This window comes from Lissotriton helveticus, chromosome 9, assembly GCF_964261635.1.
Source record: "Lissotriton helveticus chromosome 9, aLisHel1.1, whole genome shotgun sequence".
NCBI classification, from domain to species: domain Eukaryota; kingdom Metazoa; phylum Chordata; class Amphibia; order Caudata; family Salamandridae; genus Lissotriton; species Lissotriton helveticus.
In genome coordinates this window covers 328,100,307-328,123,882 of record NC_136070.1, presented here as the reverse complement: position 1 = coordinate 328,123,882, position 23,576 = coordinate 328,100,307, and the positions used below count along the sequence as shown (strand labels likewise).

Sequence of the window (23,576 nt, the reverse complement as noted above, 5' to 3'; positions counted from 1 at the left end):
TTTCACAAGCAAAATTCAGTCAAAGTTGATAGTCATAAACCAGATAGGCAGCGAGTCACCTTATTTCGAAGGTAATTATTAGTCTCTGTTGCTCCTTCACCTAACGGGGGAACATTTGAAATAACTAACACATAGGGACAGGCTTCTGGTGTCAAATTGATAGTAGATACCTTCTGTAATGGTTTCTGCGTCAGGAGACCTTGCAGTTGTGGGGCTGATTGATGACAGTCACAAGTGGTGCTGGTGGCACCATTGGAGCTCTTCTAATTTGGGAATCTCCTTTACTGAATATAGAGTGACTCCTTAATAAAGAGCAGGACGTAAGCCTGTCCATATGACTTCGCCCCTGATTTGTCCCACGCTACAGTGCAGTCCTAGGCATTTGGGGAAGGAGCTGTGTCTCATCACAGTTATGGGCATCAAGTTCCTTTAAGCCCGTTAATAGCAAATTGATAAGCTCCAGTCTATCAACAAGAAGCTTAACCAAGTCCTTAAGCAGATCCCCACGTTTGTTGTATAACTTATCACACATACAATCCACATTCACATGTGCTAAAGAATCTTTATTAGATAAATTAAACATTCATATACTCCAACTTCGCTTGTGGCAGTTAGGGAGCTTTTGCCAGCTTTTTTTTACGCATAAACATAGGCATGAAAACAGGGAAAGCGTTCTTTGGATCAACCGCCTGGGTATTTGAAAAGTTCCCAATATCACCCTCGAAAAGTGAAACTTGACCCATAGAGCTGCCAGGAAATGAAGGTGTAAAAAGAGCAAGGTCGTTGGTGGAAAGATGCTTCTCTCCGGGCACAGTTTCTTTGCTCAACTCATGCACAGCTCTTGCTGTGAATTTATCGATGGTGCTGGTGCCAGAACCAAAGCCGGGCAAAGGGTTCGGAGACCCCACAACCTTTTGCTTACCCATTAAAAGAGTCAGTCTTGTTCTTTCCACCCAAGCACCTCAATACGTCTGTAAAGGAAAACTGAAAAGAGGGATGGCACAGCCTCGGTTGGCCAGGCTTAGACAGGCCTACTCTTGGCCCTATCTCTGCCCAGGTATGACCCGCGCTGCGGGAGAAACAAGTGCACTTAATGGCGCCCAGTCAAACATCATCCTCACCCCCATAGCCAATGTGCAGGGAATCCTAGAGCAGGTAGGCCTTGGCTCCCTGCTGAGCATGCCACGCTGAGGGAGAAACAGTTGTGCTTTATGGCGCTCAATCAAAAAGCTTCCCCGCCTCTTTAGCGCAATGTGAATCCTGGAACCTATAGTCCTTGGCTCCCAGTTGAGTGTCCACTCAATCTTCTACTCCATTATGCCGCTCCTGGTTCACCCATCGGGCTACCCTGGCCTTTCACAGTAGTCATGGCTAAATTACTCCTGTAATTACTCTGCCCATCGCAGCACACAGAGGACAATATTCTTTTGATATTATTCAAGAAATATGCATATATACTGTCCTAAACAATTCAACATCATTAATTCTTCCATTACTTTCGGCACATACTTCAAAGCCTTCAGACAGTGGATCCTGTCCCCTTCTCAGATAATGTTAACGTGATCCTCCTATGCAAGTTATCTATTTAAGGGCTCTCAGGATTTCCTTCAAGCTCATTTGTTTGGCCCATAGGGCTGTGTTTGGCTCTGGCCCAGGTATAAAGACTCTTGTCACTCCTTATTCTCCTAAAAGATCCCTCCATTCATCCTCAAGAAATCTGCTCGTTGTCCCCAGATTCAAAAAGGTGAAATGGGGTGGAAGAGCCTTCTCTACTCTGGCTCCTAAATTGTGGAACAATCTCCCCCACAAACTCTCCAACCAACCCTCTTTGGCCACTTTCCGGAAGCTTTTGAAGACTTGGCTCTTCTCTCAGGTTTATTATTAAATTTTTTCTGTATCAGTATATATGTTTATGTGTGGACTGCGCCTTGATGCCCATTGGGCTAAGTTTGCGCAATACAAATTAATTTTCATTCATTCATTCATTCATTCATAGATAATCAGAATTCCAGAAAGAGTTGTCATCTTGTAGTAGTTGAAAATCTTGATTCAGTTTTGCAAAAAACACAAATGCTCCATATACATATGCAATAATGTACTATTGTTCATTCATTTGTGATAACAATAAAAACCTGTAAGTTAGGATAATACAAGTTATAGACCTAAGAAATATACAATTTTAATACAAGATGACCAAAAAGATTAAAAGTGCACTAATATAAAGCAACTTCTAAAATGTATTCACACAGTAGTGAATCACTTTAGCACCATAAGCTCGATATTTGTCTCAATGGACTTACATGTACACGATATCCCAACATAATAAAATAAAGTTCCATTGATTAGATAAAATATAAGTCGCCACAGGCCAATACAGCATGGAATAGTTTCTGTTATTTTATGAGGAGTTTCATCTTCCTATTCTTTAAACTCCAGGCATGCAGCAAGTATCTGGACTAGGAGAAGCCTAACCACTCTGAGCAATCACTTCTGAGGATTCATATAATATATTTTAAGCGATTCGCTGAAAGAATATGACATATTGAAACAACCAAGTTCTTCGGATCTTAATATATCGGGACAAAAAATCAAGAAATGTTCTTAATTTTCATGAATGGCCAAACACAAGGGACAAGTGTACGAGATATTAACGCCTTTCCATTTACTACAAAATTCATTAAATGGCAAAATACTGTATCTGAATTTTAAAAACAGGGATTTCGCTAACGGAGATTCTATGATATTCAGAAATTCCTCTTGATGCATATTATCCTTAAAATCCAGAAATCTTCTAGTTAGCTCCCCGGTACTTCCGCCTGTTAGCCATGTCTTGTTAATGTAGTCCTAATATCTCCTTTTTAGGTTAACCAGATTTTTTTTCAATACTCTCCGGATTAATCCAGAGCTCCCTCATACCCAGTTTAAACATCCATCACTTAATATACTTTAACCACAGGATATTCCCTTTGGTGTCTAATGCCATCACATCAAGCAATGAATGTCTCAAGGGAAGCGGAGAATTATTTGACCACACTCGTATCCAGAAGGTGACAGGCCTAAATGCAATAACATGTGCTACATTTTTAAGCCCCAAATCTTAGCGTATGGGAGTCAGGGGGGCAATTAGGGGAAGTTCCAGGGCTGATCTCATGAAAACATTCTCAGATTTTTCAATCACCCCTATATTGTTTTGACCCCATAGCTCTGCCCCACATGCTCTGTCTCCACTACCATTGGTTTGATATACTTTGATAACTGGGGCAACAGGCCCAAGCTGGACATTTTCAATTTTGTAATTAATGCATGACTTACATATTGAAGTGATAATTGGCTCTTTGCACCTTGAGGGGCCCAAGAAAGTGAGTTTGTCAACCTTATCCCCAGATAGACAAAGTATTTCACCCGGTCTAGTGGCAGATCACCTATTGTAACCGTGCCCCTGAATGACTTCTGTGGATTGAAAACCATGAATTTAGTTTTCATTACAATTTTCAACCCAAATTTCCCACAAGATGCTAAAAAGCAGTCCAATTAATTTTGGAGCCCCATCGGGCTCCTAGAGATATGTAGGGTGTCATCTGCAAAGAGCAGAGTTGCCACTGCTTGACCAGCTAACTTGGGCGAATCACCTCTGCAATCGGATGGTATTTTGATTAAGCCACTAATGTATAGGGTGAACAGGGTGGGCGCCAGTATTCACCCTTGTTGCACTCCTCTGTTAACCCCTATCCGGTCAAGGAGTTCACCACTCTTCCCCCATCTAACTTGGGCATAGTCTAACAAGAATCTCTAATATGTATCCCGGCACCCCTATTTTTTGGACATCCCAAAGTTTTTTCGCGGGGGTCTGAATCAGATGCGGCGCGCAAGTTCACAAACACAACATATAAATGTTTCTTCTTGATGACCACATATTTCCACAATATCAGTAGAAACCTGAACAATTGGTTAACCATGCTCGTATTTTCTCTGAAGCCTGCCTGAAGTGTCGATAATTTTGGTCCTTCCCTTATCCAGTCTTGAAGCCTCTCCAGCAAATGCTTACAAAATAGTGTCTGAGCCGTATCACTTAATCAAGCAATAGGCCTATAATTCAATGAATTGCTTTTTTCCCCCTTTTTGAACATTGGTATCACTTCTGCACCCAGCCAAGAACCTAGGATTTCAGCACCATATAAAAGCGCGTTTAAACTGTGATTGAGGATCACACTCCAGACCACAGGATTGGAGAGATATAAATCTTCTGGGATTTTATCTAAGCCAGTGGCTCTGCCCTTCTTCATATTAACAAGTGCCATCTGCATACATATCTCTCCAGTATCCATCCTTCCATCTTTTTTGCCTCATTTTGGACCAGATTATAATTTTTACTTTTTGTGGCAACCATATTCCTAGAGCCAGTTTTAATAGCTGCCATCAGTTATGGCCTGGCTACCTTACAGTATACAAAAAGAGGGGTCCCAGTGAACCGTTATAAAATCATCACTTTTGATCACAATAGCATAAAATACATATACTCATCAGAGCGCATTGCTGATCATTCACAATGAGCTAAATCCACAATACATTGGAAAACAATAATGGCAACAGACTCATCATAGTGCCCAATGGAGAGGAAAGAAGGAGTACCGTGAAAAAAGAGAGAAAATGTGCAAAGAAATAGTTAATGTGACCACAAGTTATTTCAAAATTGATATATAAAATAATTTGCCTTCAGAGCCCTGAGCCAAGAAGGAATAAATAATTTCCAAAAGTTCATCAAAGATCATGTATATGACGCTGATATTCAATATCCAAAATAGGGGTGGCGTCAACTGATGTATAAGAAAGTAGCCGTCGACGTTTCAACCCCAAAACTACAACTGTAGGCGTGGTTGACACCTTACACCGAGGTCTTCATCAGGACAAGAACGTGAAATCAAAGGGTACACTATGTCTTCATGATGGATGGAATATCTAATTGCCACTAGTTGATAGATCAAAGCTTCAGTGCAATAAATCACGTAGCTTCCTTGTCATATGGATGATTTCAAAGTCGACAATTATCTTGGGACTGGCCGACAGTTCTTGTAATCAGTCGACATCAGGATTAAAAGAACACCTCGAGACCTAATCTTGAGGGGAGGTTCCAACGAAACCGTCACCTTAAATGAGGGTATTGTCCGCCGCATCTAACAGTAAGCCAGCGCTCCCGCGGTCAGTCAACTTATAGTTCTCATTATACCGCCCATTTTTATTGGAGCTACATAGCTTGGGTTTACCCATCTTAAAACCAACTTTTTGATCTATGCTGTTAGACTGGTAAATATGTTCAATGTAGGTTGAGCTTCCATGGATAATTTACTTCGATCCACCAGTGAGTCTGCAACAATATTATATATTTGCGCAAGAGTTTCATCCCTCTTTTCAATCATGGTCTACTTGACCTGCTTTCTATCGTTGCTGACAACAATTGGATTTATCGGAAGTTCAACCGAACGAGGCTTGAGGATGGTGAGCGTATCTAACAATTCTAATGATGGGGGTTATGATCACTGCATCTCTCGATGACCAACATATCTAATAATTTGCACCACAGAAGTACATCCATTAGGATGTAATCAATCCGTGTTTTACAGTTGGCTGTTTTAAATGCATGTCTTGACTCCTTATCAGAAAGAGAACCACCATTAAAGGCCCTTAGACCATACTTAAAAGTGAGAGAAGCTACTTGGAATGCTACCCTCACATTCTTGACTGGTCTATTTTGTCTTAAGCTCGGGATACCCTCACAGCATCATCCTCATGTGACATTCAAGGTTGTTTCTAGAGGCTCAGAGGTAGTATTCATATCCCCAGCAAGCACTAGGTTATTCAGAGCCCCTTCTCTTTCTAGAAACGTGTCTAATGCTAGTATGGTAGATGAATTGTGGTGCTGTACAGGGAATTTATTATAAATATTAACCAAGAGCATCCAATCCTTGGTAGTGGTGCTTTTGAGGGCCGGGGTTAGGAAATTGGTGGAATTTGTATCAAGCCTTTTAACGGTACAATGTAGATGGGTCTTAATACAGGTAAGGCCCCCCCAGCAGGGCGGCCCTTAGATGATGGTACAGCTTCTACACTGTAACTAGTAAAGCCCACCCTGTGTGGTTGGACTGTAGCCCATGTCTCCTGAAAGAGACATATATCATAGGTGTCAACAAACTTGCCCCATTCCTCACAATTACGTTTTTACTTAAGGCTGCTACCTTCCAGGATAATATCCTTTGGTTCCTAATAAACTTTGGGTTTGCAAGGGATTGCCTTCACACATCTCCAGGCCCATCAATCATGATGGGTTGCACTAAATCCATAGGTATGCTTGTATTGGAGCCTTCCTCCATCGAGGTACACTGGACACATCTGGACAGCAACCCCTCGACCCGTCGTATACTACAGCCATGGCATCTATTAACTGCAAACCCTTCTAAAAATTAATTGCATGCCTTGACCCCTAAACGTCTAGTCCTGGGCTGGATTACAGCACTGACACTGCACTAATGTGAAAGGAAGTGCTTGTGGATGAAGCTCATCCCTTATGTGTAGAGAACAGGATGCCAAGTAAGATCCTTCATCTCCACCCTCTTCCCCATCAACCCTATTGTCCAAAATGCTTCTCCTCTGTTTCTCTTCCTTTTTCACATTTACAGCTAACCATTAATGAACATTTTCAGAGGCCTAGAACTCTCCTGGTACTCCTATATCACTGTTATCCAAGACTGTCCATCTTATACTGGCCCTCTAAATTAAACTGAGGATGCGTCCAAGTGATGGAAGATGTAGAGCAACTTCAGCCCCCAATATTTAAACAAATCTTTTAGGTCTCAAACCGAAAACTGGTTTTACCTCGGCACCAACATTCTTTACTTATTCCTTCAAGTTTCCAAAACTGTTAATCATCCAAGAGCTAGCCTAAACTGTTGAACAAGCATGAATTCACAAGTTAATAACACAAGAACAAAAATGGGAATTTAACATTTAATTTAAAAAAATCGTTCCTTTCCCTTACTTGTTTAACTTGTCTTAGTTTATAGTCGGTCCCCTTATAAATTCGAAAGTTCATTATGGAATGTCCTTTACTTGATCCTTCCATAGTAAGCTTATCACTTATCTGGCTTTTAGTGAGCCAAAATGCATCTGGCCCTGTAGGTACAAACCTGAACAATACAGATTAAAGTTTATAAAACAATTTCTACAGACTTATCTGATACGCCAGTCTCGCACATTTTAAGATGCCTTGTGTGCTTGCAGTAGTAAAGATTTAAAAATTTTAAGTAAAAAAACAGTCCAACAAACAAACTGCTTCTAAAGATTCTTCAGCCTCCACCTTCTGGTTTCCTCTCCATTGCTTCCACCAGATGGACAAGTCATGGGAGCATGGCTCCTCAGTGGTGGGGCAGGAACTCATGAATCAGCTTTCAATAGAGATTAGATAGCTTCCCTTCTGGCATTAAAATAAACCAAGGCCCCCAGTTGAAAAATCTGTAAATTAACTAATATTAAAGGAGCACAGATGTCAACAAGGACTTATTCTGAGCTTCACCGTGGGCCTGTTCTAACAATATATGAGTTATGTGGTCCTCACAAGGACCATCAACTTATGTCTTGGATCTTAGGATAAAATCTCTAATGGAGGGCTACTGAAGGAGGAGTTCCTGGTCATGGAAATGTGCTGTCGAAACCAAACATTACTATTGATGGTTTCCCTCATTTACCATCCAACTTTATAGATAAATAAATAAAAAAAATTCTGTCAACTGTTAAAGGATGTAAGTAAAGCATAGTTATAGAATGACTTGTCCTAACATGAACCTAAATCTCAACCATACCAACCTGAAGTAGCGCATTAAAATGCAACATAGACATGTGAGATGGCAATACCAAAACATCAAAACTGTCTAATTTCTGCAGATGCGGAATTGCCAATTTGCGTTATAACACGTATTACAATACATAAGGAAGGCAAGAAGCAAAAACAAACATTGGCATAGCCAATAGGCCTCGCCTTTGGGACCTTATAAGTGTTTAGCCACGCAAGAGTTGATGTTGTTGCAGCAAGGATATTGTGCTGCATAACTAAATACTTAAAAGGTCCCAAAAGCGAGACACATTGGCTATGCCAATGCTTTTTCCATATACTTTAAAAATCTTTAACTTTCTAGAATAATTAAGGACTAGTATGCACTCAAGTAAATGTGTACAGAAATAGATTTGAAAACGTAAGGATTGATAGTTAACGCTATTTGTGAGTTACTAATTACCAATTTCAAAAATATTATATTTAGGCATTTAGGTGATAAGATTCTGTATTTAGAGGTTGCGTTTGGGTGTCAAAAGAGCATTGTCATTAAGTACTGAATTGGTGCTAGATGTAGATACAAACACACCCATCTTTCCATGATAAATAGACCACCAGGCAAAAGGTGGTAAGTTAGGGTACCAAGACGAGTGCGATCGCCCATTGGTTGTTGAGAAAAACAGATTTCACGGGAAAATACACAACCAAACATACCCAACAATGACTACACCAGATCCTGTGTTGCTACTGTATGTTCTACACTGCCCTATTGTGTAATATACTTGTTTTGAGAAATCAACTAGCTGAACAGCCGAATATTTCTGTGGGTTCTACGACCAGCTGCGAGACGTCTTTTAACACTCACTCACCAGTAGACCCACGAGACTATGGCGAACATGCATACACAGCTTACTTAGACACACGCTCTCTAGTCAAACATCAGATAAAGATATTCATGCTACTGGCAGCTGATCAACCTGACATTCTGTTCATAACAGAAACCTGGCTGACCCCTGACTCTACACCTGACATCTTGGCTGCACTGCCTAACGATTATTATATTCTCCATGTGGACCGCCCACCTGGTGAATCGTGTGGGGGAGTGGCTGCAATTATTCATTGCAACCACAAATTTACAGCAGTCTCTTCTCTGAGTCTTGTGGCGGTGGACAATCTGGTTATCAAGCTGGAATCAAACTCAGCCCCGCTGATATGCGTTGTAATCTATAGGCCCCCTCAGCACATGCCTCTATTTCCCCTCCTACTGAGTGAGCAAATGGCGAACATGTTAACAAATCACACCAATATTATTTTAATTGGCGACCTAAGCTACTGGTTTAATGACGCACTCGGTGGTCCCCACTTCAAGGAACTCACAGACCTACTAACTAACCTTAACTTCACTCTGCACCTGTCCTCAGCTACACATAGTAAGGGTCATATACTTGACCAAGTCTGGACCACAAATCTGCCCCCACGACCCTGCCGTGCTTATGGTCTGACCACCACCTTATAACATTCTCGGTAATAGTACCTTCCATTACTAAGTCTTCCTCGGATGAGGGGGGCATGATAAAAAGTTGGTGTACCCTTAATAAAAAGGAATTTATAAACTCATTAGCCAGCTCAACCCCAATGCTCAATCAGGATATCGATCTCCATGAAGCACACATCTCATCATGGCTCCTAACCGCCAGCAATATGTTTGCTCCATCTAAGAAACTTAGACTAAACCGTCGGGCTGACACACACAAATGGTTTTCTAGAAAACTAAGAGAACAGAAGTTAGCACTCCGACAAAAAGAAAGAAAATGGAGACTAAATTATGCTCCTGAAGACAAGCTACTCTATGCAGAGGCGCAGAAAGATTATAAAAAAGCTATCACTGCGGCAAAGGCAGCTCACTTCTCCACTAGAATATTGAATTCCCGCAATAAATCGAAGGAAATGTTTTCAATTGTGAACGAGCTATCAAATGCCGACAGAGTGTTGCCGAAACCTACTCCCATCTCAGGAGCTCTGTGACAACCTGAACAATTTGTTTTTCGAGAAAATCGCCATAATTAAAGCCAGCATTCCATGTTCTAATCCCAGCAAGCCACTTCCGGCCATATCCACAAATGCTCTATCATTGGAACACTTCCCAGCCATCAGCACCCAGGCTTTCTTGGCCTTACTGTCCAAAGTAAAATCTGGTTCTCCATTGGACTGTTGCCCTCCACACATCTTGAAAGAAATCTTCTCCGCTCTTCCACAGCCTGCTGTATCTCTTCTGAACGCATAGCTGCTACAGGGCTGTGTCCCTAGAACATTTAAAGATGCAATCGTGGTCCCTCTCTTAAAAAAACCTGGTGCGGACCCATCAAACACCTCTAATTATCGTCCAATATCCCTGCTCCCCTACCTAGCCAAAGTATTGGAAGCCCACGTGGCCAAATCCCTATCTAATTTCATGGAACAATCTGGTTACTTTGACCCCCACCAGGCAGGGTTTCGTCCTGCCCACTCCACGGAGTCAGTGATAGTGGCAGTATTAGATGACCTACGTGGCAAAGCAGATTTAGGTATCCCTCAGGCCCTGGTGCTCCTGGATTTATCCGCCGCGTTTGACACAGTCGACCACATGATACTGAGGGACCATGTCAGACAGGCTGGTATCCAGGGCCCTGCCCTTAATTGGATTGAATCCTTCCTAGAGGGTCGCACTCAAGCAGTACGCCTGGCCAACTTCATAGCACCTAAGTTAACCACAACTTGTGGGGTCCCGCAGGGCTCCTCTCTTTCTCCCCACCTGTTTAATCTGTACCTCCTTCCTCTGATAAAGTCTCAAAAGGACAGGAATGTGACTACATTTAACTATGCTGACGATCTTCAGCTCACATTTACCATACACAAGTCCCCCAATTTAATTACCAATTTCCAGGAAACTATGTTATACATCCGCCTTTGGATGGATCATAATCACCTGAAATTCAACCCAGGTAAGACTGAGGTGCTACTGATAGGGGGAAGCCAGATCTTCTGGGGCCCTCACTATTGGCCAGCGGAACTCGGTCCCCCTCCAAAGCCCTCTACCTCTGGAAAAAGCCTCGGGGTGACTATAGATAGAGACTTATCACTAAAAACACATGTAGGTGCAGTGGTATCTACCTGTTTCTTTCAACTGCGAAAGATATGAAAGATCAGCCACTTGCTCACCCATGCAGCACTCATACAGGTGGTGATAGCTATGGTACTATCCCATTTGGATTATGCCAACTCGATCTATTTAGGGATGCCACTCTGTCTGACTAAGCGACTCCAAATGGTGCAGAACCAGGCAGCAAGACTGATCCACCAGCAACCTAGGTGGCAATCTGACAGACCTCTCTTACACTGGCTCCCGCTGCCTCAATGGACCGCCTTCAAGACAGGCTGCTTAATCTTCAAATAGTCAGAGCCCCATATTTATCAACAATCTATTATCCAGGTACACCCCTACCCGTGATCTTCGTTCAAAACATCTTCACCTACTAGCTATCCCTAAATTCAAACGGAAATGACAAGGCGGCTGTCGATTCGCGTACCTGGCTCCACAATTGTGGAAATCACTCCCCTTTGAGATCCGGTCATGCACAAAACTATTGAGTTTCAGAAAGCTACTTAAAACATGGTTATTTGAACAAGCACATGATTAATGCCTCTCTTTGGCCTCGACCAGTTACAGAGTAGCGCCATGAAACCTCTTGGTGTATGCGCGCTTTATAAGTCCCTTATAACATGAACATTATACATAACAGCTTTCGTTACCTGGACAGTGTTGTTTGCCAAAAGTGCACTTTCTGGTTCCCTTGAATCCGCATGAATAGGTTAAGAGGAGCGGATCTCGGTGAACAGGGAGGCGCCCACCAGTATCTTGTGATGCCGTCATGAAAATCACGACAGTGGCTTCACTTCCTGAGGCAGAGAAGAGACGTAGTCAACACCACCAGACTTATTACACGTACCTGTGATTACTTGTTGCATTGCAGTCACGTAAGCGGCATCCTGCGACGGCCATGGAATGTCACAGTACATTCCTAGGAGACCTCTGGCCAGAGTCAGGAATCAAACAACCAATATAACACAAGACAAGCATTGGCCACGCGACCCGGCCGGGAGTTAAATTAAATAAGCATTGGCCACGCGGCCAGGCCGCAAAATGAAATAAGAGAGAAAAAAACGCAAGTTGTGCGCACCTGCGCGCGTGACGGAAAAAAGTGCTGTGCACGTCGCGCACGCGATTGTGCGCGTGATAGTAAGCTGGTTGCCGGGAAAGTACCACTTCTCAAAGCAGCTACTAAATGTCTCGGCCAGACCAGCGCATGTGCTGGATCAGGCCGAGACCTAAAAAGGAGTGAAGACACGCCTGGTACTTAGTTCTTGTTGTAACAAAATGTAAGAGAGCCAGAAAATACCAATGATATTCTGTGTGAAAATAGGGCAGTAACTTTTTCGACCCAGTCCGTTCCCTGTGATTAAGTAGGTCATTGGATTGCCATTGCTTAAGTACATGCAACACATTTAGTAACATAAGCAAAAATAATTATATTGGTGGAGCATTTGTTTCAGTTAAACTGGCTGTATCTGTACTTTCTAACCATATGTTTGCCGATCTGCTATCCATCAAGAGAAGTAGAACACTTAGTTGACCCTTGTTTGTTTTTATTTGCCTTTATAGAAAATGAAGTACCTACATAAAAGGAAACTAAAATCTTTAGGAATGTCTGCAACCTGTCAACCTCCAAGAGCATGTTTTGAAGCTGTGGGGAGCAGACAATGTCTTTTAAAACATACATGTATTGCTGTATCATTGTTACTATGTTGCTGAGTTTGGACTTCATAATAATGGCACAGATGAGCAACGTTACAGGATTGCGCAACGTGGACTCGACCTTTAAACCACTTCTCTGAATCGTCATCACAAGAACTACTGCAATATGGTTGCAGCAAGCAGAGATATGGAACTTTCCTAAAGCTTAACTACCTCATTTACAAGGCCATGGTCTCACCAAAATTCCAAGAAAGATCGCTGTCGTGGAGTGAGTGTAGCGGGCCGGAAAAGCAGGCGAGGAGGCCGTATATAGTTGGCAATATTCGGTCTTTATTACTGATGTACAGCACAGATAGTCCCAACAGGTCAAAGGGGTAGCACCAGGCGATGAAGACAGAGGCGCTGCTTCTTCTCCTCGTGATGTCCTCGGACGGTCCGGATATATTCCGATGACGGGGAGGCTCCCAGGAGGACCGGAAGAGAGGAAACAAACAAGGGTCCGTTAGTCTGATCGAGTAGACAGAGAGTCTCAACTGTACACCTTCACCCGGGTAGTGCAAGAGCGGGGTCGGAAACGGACAGTGGGGGAAGGACGGTACCGGGAATAAGGAACACAGGTCAGGGTAATAGAGAGGGTGCTGGGGGGGGGTGTGCGAGTAACGAAAGGGCTTTCTACAGTGAAGTGCTATATACGTATAATACAGTGCACGGGTAGTGTGACTATAATACAGTGCATGGGGAGTGTGACTATGGAGAGGGGGTATATATACAGGGGCTTTAACACGAACTCCTAGTGAGTAGGGATAAAGGAGGCAAAAGGCACTCACGCGGTCCGCCGTAACTCTCCTTTGAGTTACGGCCGCTCTCCAGCCACCTCCAAGGGACTCCACCACTCCTCCGTCCACACTTCTTCCTCGCACGTCTGGTCACCTTCTCCGTCTCCAGCCAGAGGGTCCTGCCAAGAAACTCCGACGCCTTGTTGTGCTGAATCCGGGCTTTTATCCTGTGCTGACTCTGCCAGGGGGGCGGGACTTCCGGGGTCAGCTTGGTATGGTTCCTCCCTTCCTGTTGCTCGGGTTGGCTCCTGTGGGAGAGAGAAGGGCGCAGTTTCGTTGGTGATGGAGGTTGCTCTGCGTCCTCTCTCGGCGGTGGCGTGTCGGTGAGTTAAACTCAGTCCCGGGGGTGTCGGACAAGGCATGATAGGGGGGTTTTGGTCCTCGGGGAGGGGTTTACGGGCCGTTCCATCACAATCGCATTTTGTGTGTCGTGGGAATGTTTCAAAAAGAGTCATCTCTATACCCATAGTCCTTAACGCAAATGCTTCCCTTACCTTTTCTAAAAACACCACTGTACCTCTAACAAATGCCTTTGACTGTCTTTCTCTTTAGATTCAGCCCGAGCTCGCAGTATTTGGCAGTCGGATCCAGTGAGAACGCAGTGGATTTCTATGATTTGACACTGGGTCCTTCACTAAACCGAATCAGCTACTGTAAAGATATCCCAAGCTTTGTCCTCCAGATTGATTTCTCTGCAGACAGCTCCTATCTGCAGGTACAGTAACTGGTGAAGACGTTTACATATCCGCCATAGAAGCACATGGATGTCAGTTTTCCACTTTACAAAAGTATTGTATTGTATTGGAACATTTATACAATGCTTACTACCTGTATGGGAGTGCTGAAGCACTTGCCTACATGAGTAGCACACTACACCATGTAGGAAGTGTGGTTGGAAGGATGTGGTCTTTGTTTTGATAATATGTGGGAGGTGCTTCCACATGTTGTGCTTGAGGACCAGCAAGGTGCGATTATCGTGTTATGATGCGCAGCTCTAAGCAGTGTAATGGATGAAGAAGTGTGAGAGAAAGGAGCTCAGTTAATGGATTTTAGTAAGCTGGCAGCATTTGAGCATCTCTGCGGATTCCTTTTTTAGTATTTCTTTTGTTCATAATCCTTTTGGCTGTTTACTGCACTGGTTTGTCCATGCTGAGATATTTTGTTTAAAGTTTATGGCCCTGAGTAGGTATAGGTTCGAGGGAGAAGTGATGGAGATATCTGCTGGGATGGACTTTCTTAATGTCATCCCAAATATGAATGTCATTTTGAGATGCCAAGAAATGGTACTAGTATGTAGCTAGTCTGGGCTTGAAGTGGTGGACTAAATTAGAGTCCTCCATTGGCCAGCAGCATGTGGCAGATCTATTCCGTTTTTCCACATCTGTTCAAATAGTAATGGGTTGGTGTGTTGATGTGGACTAATCCACTACTGGGTATTAGATATGACCCTCAGCAGTTTTGTTTTATGTGAGTGTAAGAGAGTCAAGTAGCAAAGGGAATTTATAGGCAGCTTGTATTAACTATTTGAAAGATGAATGGGGCACTATTGTTCTACTTCTCAAACTATTGCAGAAGAATGCTGGGGCAGATAATCCCTTAGGGCAGCAACAAGGCAGTAGTGACAGGCAAGTGATCATGTCTTTTAGGTTCATTCAAATACAGTGTCCGCCTGAAGAAGGGACCTTATGTCCCGAAATGGATTGGGCAAAGGCAACTCCGTAAAGTGGGATGCACAGATGAATTAGTTGTTTAAAAACTTTTCATTTAAACACTGTATACAGCATGATTTAATAATGGTGACTATGTGATTAAATTGTCGACGTTGTATATTAAATACACAGAGCAGTACACATAGGGTTTTCAGGCGCAATGTGGTCATGGACATTTGTTTAGCTTGTATTAACTACCATCAATCAATCAATCATTTGTAAAGCGCCCTACTCACCCGTGAGGGTCTCAAGGCGCTGGGGGGGAGGGGGAAGCAGCTACTGATCAAACAGCCTGGTCTTGAGGAGTCTCCTGAAGGTCAGCAGTTCCTGAGTCTGTCGTAGGTTGATGGGGAGAGTGTTCCAAGGCGTTGCGGCGAGGTGGGAGAAGGATCTGCTGCCAGTGGTTGTTCGGTGGATGCGCGGGACGGTGGCAAGGTCAGCGCAGCAGAACTGGCAGTTGGGGGTGTAGAAGGTGTGTCACTTGTTGAGGTATGCTGGTCCGGCGTCATGGAGTGCTTTGTGAGCATGGATGAGGAGCTTGAAGGTGATTCTCTTGTTGACGGGGAGCCAGTGCAGGTTCCTCAGGTGGGCGGTGATGTGGCTGTGGCAGAGGATGTCGAGGATGAGGCGTGCGAAGGCGTTTTGTATTTGTTGGAATCTCTTCTGGAGTTTGGTCATGGTTCCTGCGTAGAAGGCATTGCCGTAGTCCAGTCTGCTGGTGACAAGGGCCTGGGTGACCGTTATTCTGGTTCCGGTGGGGATCTATCTGTAGATCTTGCGAAGCATGCAGAGAGTGTTAAAGCAGGAGGAAGAGTAAGAGTTGACTTGTTGGGTCATTGACAGAGAGGAGTCCAGGATTAACCCCAGGTTGCGAGCGTGGTCGGTGGGTGTTGACGTAGTTCCCAGCGAGGTCAGCCACCAGGAGTCACCCCAGCCAGAGGGGGTGGAGCGGAGGATGAGGACCTCTGTCTTGTCCGAGTTCAGTTTCAGGTGACTGCTCTTCATCCAATTGACGATACCAAAGGGGATGATGGACAGAGCGCTTGAGCAAATCAAACACTCACCGTCAGTCAACTGATCTGGGTTTAATCCATCATTATTCTTTAGCTCACTCCACCACCCCAGTTCAGACATGACCATATGCAAATCAGTCTGACCCTGTGCCTCATGGGAACAGTCCAACCCGAACTGCCAAGCCATGTCTTCCCTGGACCGGAAACAAGCATCCTGAGACCGGTTTCTGGCTAATCAGCCGTCATCAGCCAGGCTAGCTTGAATCCCCTTTGGTATCGCTTCATCCATTTGGCGGCGGCCTTCATCCCTTCGTGGAAGTTGGTTTTGGCGGTGGTGGGGTCTTTGGTGAGGGAGAGGATCAGCTGGGTGTCATCTGCATATGAGACTATGTTGAGGTTTTGCGATCGGACGATGTTGGCGAGCGGTGTCATGTAGACATTGAAGAGGGTCGGGCTGAGGGATGATCCTTGGGGTATGCTGCAGGTGATCTTGGTGGCTTCAGATCGGAATGGGGGGGAGGCGTACTCTCTGGGTTCTGTCGGTGAGGAAGGAGGTGATCCAGTCCAGCACTTTGTCGTGGATCCCTGCATTGTAGAGGTGTGTGCGAAGGCTGTGGTGGCAGACGGTGTCGAAGGCGGCCGAGAGGTCCAGGAGGATTAGGGACGCGGTTTCACAGTTGTCCAGCAGGGCCCTGATGTCGTCTGTGGTGGCTGTGAGGGCAGTTTCGGTGCTGTGGTTGCTGCGGAATACGGATTGGGATGAGTCCATGGTGTTGTTCTCTTCAAGGAATTTGGTCAGTTGTCTGTTGACGATCTTCTCAGAAAGCAGGGAAATGGGCCGGAAGTTCTTGAGGTCCTTTGCACTTGCCTTGGGTTTCTTGAGTAGGGCGTTGATCTCTGCGTGTTTCCAGCTTTCTGGGAAGGTGGCAGACTTGAATGAGATGTCGACTGTCTGGCTGCTGAATGTTATCATATTGGGTTATATATTGTATTGTGATTACATTATATGGATATAACTAACAAAACGGTATCGGAGGGCTAAAGGGACATTTAAAGACCCGTCTAAGTTCTAACCCCTTGAAGGAACAACATGAACAACAAACAAACTTAGAGGTCTAAATCAGAAACCTGATCTGAATATCTTTCAAAATACCTTCATGTCTAAAAAGTACATCAAGATAAAGAAGTGGCTAACAGTTATGAACAACAGACCAGATCGCCAAGAAAAGGGCCACCTGTAATTGCTAATCAAAACCCATTATGGATTCCCATCCATAGCTTGTATGGATCAATGTTTTCATTTGGTAATCCTGCCAGGGTATTCTGTCTCTTGATCATTGAGACATACGGCATACCCCCATCTTTGGCATGGGGTAATGACCTACAATTACTAGATTAGACCAAATGATGATGATCTGATGGGAAAGTGCAGTGCAAAAAAATGAAGATGAATGTGATGGTTAAAACAGGATAGGGAGCTTTAACAAAAATTACTTTATTGGGCATAAGCCCCTTCTTTGTTAAAAACAAGAACAGTGCAACAACATAAACGCAGTTTAAACAAATAGCTGCGAGAGGACCAACATGTTTCAGCCTATTATGGGAGGAAACCCAAGGCTTTCGTCAGGGTCTCTGTTCTCAAAGAATGCTACTGCCAAATTAGTGAGAAACGTGTGAAAAAATTATAATAAAAAACACACAAGTGAATTAATAACAGTAAAGGATATATTTCTCCTACATCTGTTTCGATTCCTCCTTGGCACCTGGTGTGATCCAGTGTGCCCGGGGAAAGGACCTCACCTCTTCCTGGACCTGGCTCAGGTAAATGTGAGACCCCGCTCTGTCCGTCGTTGTCCCAAACGATGACTTTTTTTTCACACGTTTCTCACTAATTTGGCAGTAGCATTCTTTATCTTGATGTACTTTTTAGACATGAAGGTATTTTGAAAGATATTCAGATCAGGTTTCTGATTTAGACCTCTAAGTTTGTTTGTTGTTCATTGCATTATATGGCACTTACCCCTGATAAGGCAATATTGTGCTTTCGCTACCCCAGGTTCCAGAGTTAGAGTTTTTGTAGTTATTGTTGGTTATTGGCATTAGTCTTGTGCGCTACCAGAGCCATTTCATGCTTTTCCTCCAGTTTCTATGTCATAGATTACATTAATAGGACATTAGGTGCGATATACAGTGGGAGTATGGAACTTTCATGCATACATAGGTTGGCGGTATTAGTAGACGTAGTGCATCATATTTCTGTAGAACATTTTTCACGCATCAGACACTGTGATGAATAGGTTTACAAAATCGTTTGCACATAATGCGAGAAATCCTATCTGCCTGTGTTATATTTCTTTTTAAAGCTGTTTTTACAGTAGGTGTGGTCTGAGACCTGCTGACCACGCCTCAAGCACCCGTGCTGTATTTAAAATAGAACTCACTGCCTTCCAAATACTACAGTACCACTAAGCCAGCCAAGCCCTGTATTTATGAAGGTAAATGTTTGTACAGTAATCGGGTTATACATTTATAAAGCACTATGCAAGATTGTATCACTACTAGTTAATTGGGGTACTGTTTAGCCATTCAGAGCATTAGCTTTCGTTACAATAAAGAATACTTCAAAACCAGGGTAAAACGTATGGGCAAAGACTCCTAGACTCCTATTCCCGAGGTAATATCAAAGACAAAAGCCTTGTATACAGTACTTTCACCTTTGCTGTGCACATCCACGTTTGACTATACTTCCAGCCCAAATGGAGGATTCAAACCTCTTCATCAGAAAAATGCCTTGTACAAATAGTTTGTCATTATCTACAGATAAAGTTATAAATGTGGTGTGGACATTATGATATTTATTCATTTAACTGTATTGATAAAGCCATATACACTTGGTGTAGACATTTATGCTCAGATTTACTAATGCTTTGCATCGGTGTTAGTGCGGCAGCAGGAATTTACTTTCCAGTGCAAAAGGTGTAGCCTTTTCATAGCGCCAAATCTATTTTGCGCAACTTTGCGTCAAGGGAGCAATTTTGGGGGAGGTTCACCACAAACACCCATAGGTTTTCATGAAAAGCCCAAGCTAGTAAGGTACCCTGACTGGACTTAGTGTCAAATACTAATGCCTAATAGAAATGGGTACAAACTAGTTGGAATGCTTTGATTTCCTCCAAACAGTGACTCATTGCTTGTCTGCTGCACAGTACAGCATGTATCCCAATGCATCTACATCTTTTGCCGTTGTCTATGGACAAGACTTTGTCCTGGAAGGGTATAGTTCCAGTCAGGGTTGGCTTTAGGGTAGTGTGACTGGTGCGGCCACACTGAGCGCTGACCTGAGGAGGGGGCACAGACCTCAGGGGTGCGCTGAGTTTAGCAAAATCTTATGATTGGATTGAGATGGGGCACTTTTGACCGGTGGTAGCGAGATAATCTGATGTGGCGGGGGGGGCAGGCAAAAGTGATTGTTGCACTTGGCGCCAGCAGCGCTAAAGCCGGCCCTGGTTCCAGTACAAATCTTAGCCTGGAGTGCACAATTGCCTCTGTGACTTGGTGTGAGACTGTGCACACTGCACAACAGCCTGTTTGTGAGCCGGCCCAGGGGATGATACCAGCAGTTTGGCAGTCTTATTCAATATGACTCTGCAGCCTCTTTTTAAATGCATTGCAGTGCAGCGCAGCATAATTGGATGCTGTGCTCTGTTGTGTGAAAACATAATAAATTAGGGTCCAAGTATATTTATTTATTTAAATGTATTGTTGAATTGGATTATTGGATGCAATACATCACACACGTCCTCCTCATATTCATCAAAGGTAGACTGTCTCGTGCATGTCTGAGATCCTGGAAGAACAATTTTAAGCAATCGTCAAGTTTCCCAAAATAATTAAATAAAAGGAAACATGCTTAAGAAAGCAACATTTTCAGTTTTTTCCAACTACCCAAAAATGTTACATCAGCAGTGCATTTAGATGAGAAACGCCACTTAAAAAAATGAACACCAATTAAAATGTTGCCCCCACATAAGACAATACACATAGTAAAAAGTCAACCCTTCACTATTTAATAATACTGGAAAAATGCACTTTCCAATCATGCCCAGCAGGAAGTCAGTTAGGCTTTTTTTCGGTTCTGTGAGGATGATTCAGAATACAGACGTAGTTTATTTAAAGCTTATTTGGCTACTAACACCACATTTTAATTGCGTCACCTATATTCGACATCTAAGGATGTAATCTGCAGCTTTTCTTACGGATAAATAGTGCTTTCCACTAATTTTCATAGGATGTCTTTCACCTCCCCGGTCATTTTGACCAGTGTCCAGCCAGTGCTTTAAATGGAGGTACTTACTATTCAAGGTCCCTGTTTAGGCCTAAGAGGTGCTGGTACTCTCCCATTAAATGTATTGCGGTAGTGCTGAGAAGTGCACTCCCTTTCAAATGAGGAAGTGCAGGTACTGAGTACCTGATAGTACTTGCCTATTTAAAGCACTAATGCCAGCTCTTTTTGATAAAAGCTCAGCTTGTGATGGAAAGTTGTCAAAAGAATGATTACAACAATGTGTGTGCGGTGTATTTTCCGGACTCTCACTTCATCATGGAATGTGGGATTTGTCAAAAATGTCATATAGGAGGCTGAGAGACAGGCAAGGGGTTCACCTCAGGGCTAAGGAAGGGGAAGTTGAGTATCATCTACACTTTCACCTTTACTCTATCTACTGTATACTTAATATTATATGGAATTCCTGGTTCAGATAATAAGTAACCAAGTGAATTGTGCCAGAAAAGACTTGCTGATTGATTTGTTAGGTCCTCCACTGGCCTTAGAAGAATCCAAAACAACGTGACTGCTTAAATAAACATGTTAGTGCCTATAAGCAAGGTACATCAATAGGGGATGGGTTGCTGCAAAAATGTAGATTATATTTTTTGAAACCAAAGAAGATTGCTTTTAAGCTATCTGGTTGTCCATCTGCGTTTCAACCATAGCACTCGTACACCTTTGAGTGCTAGGTATTAAGAATAGCAACAAATTATCGAGGGAATAGAAAGGGTTTTCATACGAAGTGATAGAGGACAGACTCGGAGCTGAGTTTAAGGTATCAGCTGTTCCACAGCATTTGACCAAGCCCAGAAAAGGACCTTCCTCCTTTACTCTGGTGGATGCATGAATAGCAGAACTTGCAATAAGTTCTTTCAGAAAATTAGTGACCCAAGAGGACACTACTAATATGTTTTCTTAAATGTACAATGACTCTTGTACACAATACCAATACAGAGTGATTAGATGGCCACCTGTTTGCTCTAATGGACACCAAGGCAAGGCTCCCAGATAATGGGACAACACATCTTGTGTTTCCTTCTCCCCACAACAAGCAGTAGCGGCTGGTGCTGTAGAAGAGTGGCAGGGTGGGAGATGGTAAGGGGTTGGGTGGAGGACAAAATACAACAAGCATTGGCATAGCCAATAGGTCTCGCCTGTGGGACTTTAGTGTTTAGCCATGCAACAGTTGATGTTGCACCAATGATAGTGCTTCATAATTAAATACTTATAAGGTCCCAAAGGCGAGACCTATTGGCTATGCCAATGCTTGTTATTCTTTCTGCCCGGTGGACAAGGGAGTCAGGTGCGTTCCGTAGAGGGCTTACTGACAGGCTGGGCTCTGGTCTGCCTGGGTGGAGCGCAGTCTAATTTGGTTTATTGAAGCCACTGTTTGTATGTATTGTTTCGCTGAGTTTTATATAGCGCAAACTTGACCTAAGGGTATCAGAGCACTTTACATGAGTACCAGTTACATTACACAAGCACACATTAGTTTTTGTTAGGCACAGGGGGAGATTAAGTGATTTGCCCAGAATCACAGGATGTTGAGCATCGCTGCCAACACTTAAAACTGGTTCCCCCGATTCGAGGTCGATCGTTTTCCGCAGAGTATGTCCCCAGACACGTTTATGCACAGCAGTATCCTCTTATCATCCTTTTGAACACCAGTACATTATAATGCGCCATAAATTCTTATCAGACCCGAAAGTCTCTCCATCAGCAGACACAGCAATACCTGCCACCGAATTAGTAATTGCGCTTTGTTTACATGCTGTGACAGTAATGTAAAAAGAAGTGTTTCAAGTGTTACCACTCCTAACAGTCGTTAAGGCAAGTAGGTTGACAAAATGTTTTTTCCTTTCTTGTTGCCACTAACACCCAGTCACAGAGCTTGTGTTCTGACTGTCCCTAATCTCAAGGTGCCAGTGTGTTTTCTTCCAGCAACATTTCGATGCTTTAATGAAGAGATGCCGCCTGAACAAACCGACAGAGTATTTTTAACAGCACATGAAACTATCATCAAACTTTACTATACAATAAAAAACACGTTCAAGAAAATAAAAACCAAATTCATAATAGAAGCAACATTAAAAGCTTATTGGAGGAGAGGGGTATGGCCAAGCGCTGAGGAAGATGGCAACAAGCAAGAGAAGCTCCGGCCACCCGTAACCCTCCATGCTGTGAATATGCGTTATATTCCGGCAAGAAGACGTTGATCCTAAGTACTACTTACCCTTTGGCAATCATTGTTAACCTCGGCTCAACTTAGAACTGCCTTGTACAACCTGTTGCAGCCTTCGAGAGGCCCGGGGCAGTGGTGTTGCCTGAGAACCAGTGGCGAGGCCCAGATGCGGAGAAGTGATGCGTTTCTGGGCTCTGCTGACCTGCAACTGGGCGGAGGCTCCACAGAGGGACCGTCATCAACCCCAGAGTGGAAAGTGGGTCTCAGCTGGGAATGGGCGAGTAAAACCAGTGGCGGTCTGCGGGTGCCCCGGGTGGCGGTGTGGCCTGTGACCCGGATGCAGGACCTGATCGTGAGGAGGGAACGCGCCGCTGAGCCCGGCTGGTTTGCGGCGGGTGGAGGCTCCATGATCTGAGCGGCTGCAACCCCTCCCCGACACGAACACAGCAGCGAGGAAGTTGCCGGCCAACGAGGAGAAAGGGAAGAAACAAGGCTGAGGACAGACGGCGGCAGCCATACTGGTGGAGCCCCACATCTACATAATGCACCAAAGATGGCCGCAGAGGTGGACTGACGCCATTGAGTAGGAAAGAGGCTGGAGATGCCGGATTGAGGATGGTGCAGGCCCTCTCTCAGAGAGATCCATTCTGCCACCAGGTACCAGGCTGAAATTGTGGGGTCATCAGGGCGGGTGCCGCCGGAGATGGAGAGAGGCGCAGTGCCCCAGGAAACAACCGATTAAAACCTGTGGTGGTCTGCGAGTCCCCCGGGCGTCGGTGTGGCCTGAAACCGGCTGCGGGCCTGAACAAAAGGAGGGGACGTGCCTCTGAGCTCTGTCGATCTGCAGCGGGTGGGAGCTCCACAATTTGGGCGTCCCTACCCCTCCCCAACATGAATA

General features: G+C 44.0%; 1 protein-coding gene across 3 annotated transcripts in view; it reads left to right on the top strand.

Moving 5' to 3' along the window:
* EML5 (EMAP like 5) overlaps nt 1–23,576 on the top strand; it is a 1,317,369-nt gene that overhangs the window by 1,179,871 nt on the left and 113,922 nt on the right. For all 3 annotated transcript variants that reach the window (XR_013600929.1, XM_078660021.1, XM_078660020.1), the window contains one exon: nt 14,000–14,162. Coding sequence is in view for 2 of the 3 variants with exons in the window: in XM_078660021.1 (XP_078516147.1) it covers nt 14,000–14,162 (163 nt within the window). In the remaining variant the exon portion in view is untranslated. The remainder of the gene's footprint in view (nt 1–13,999; nt 14,163–23,576) is intronic.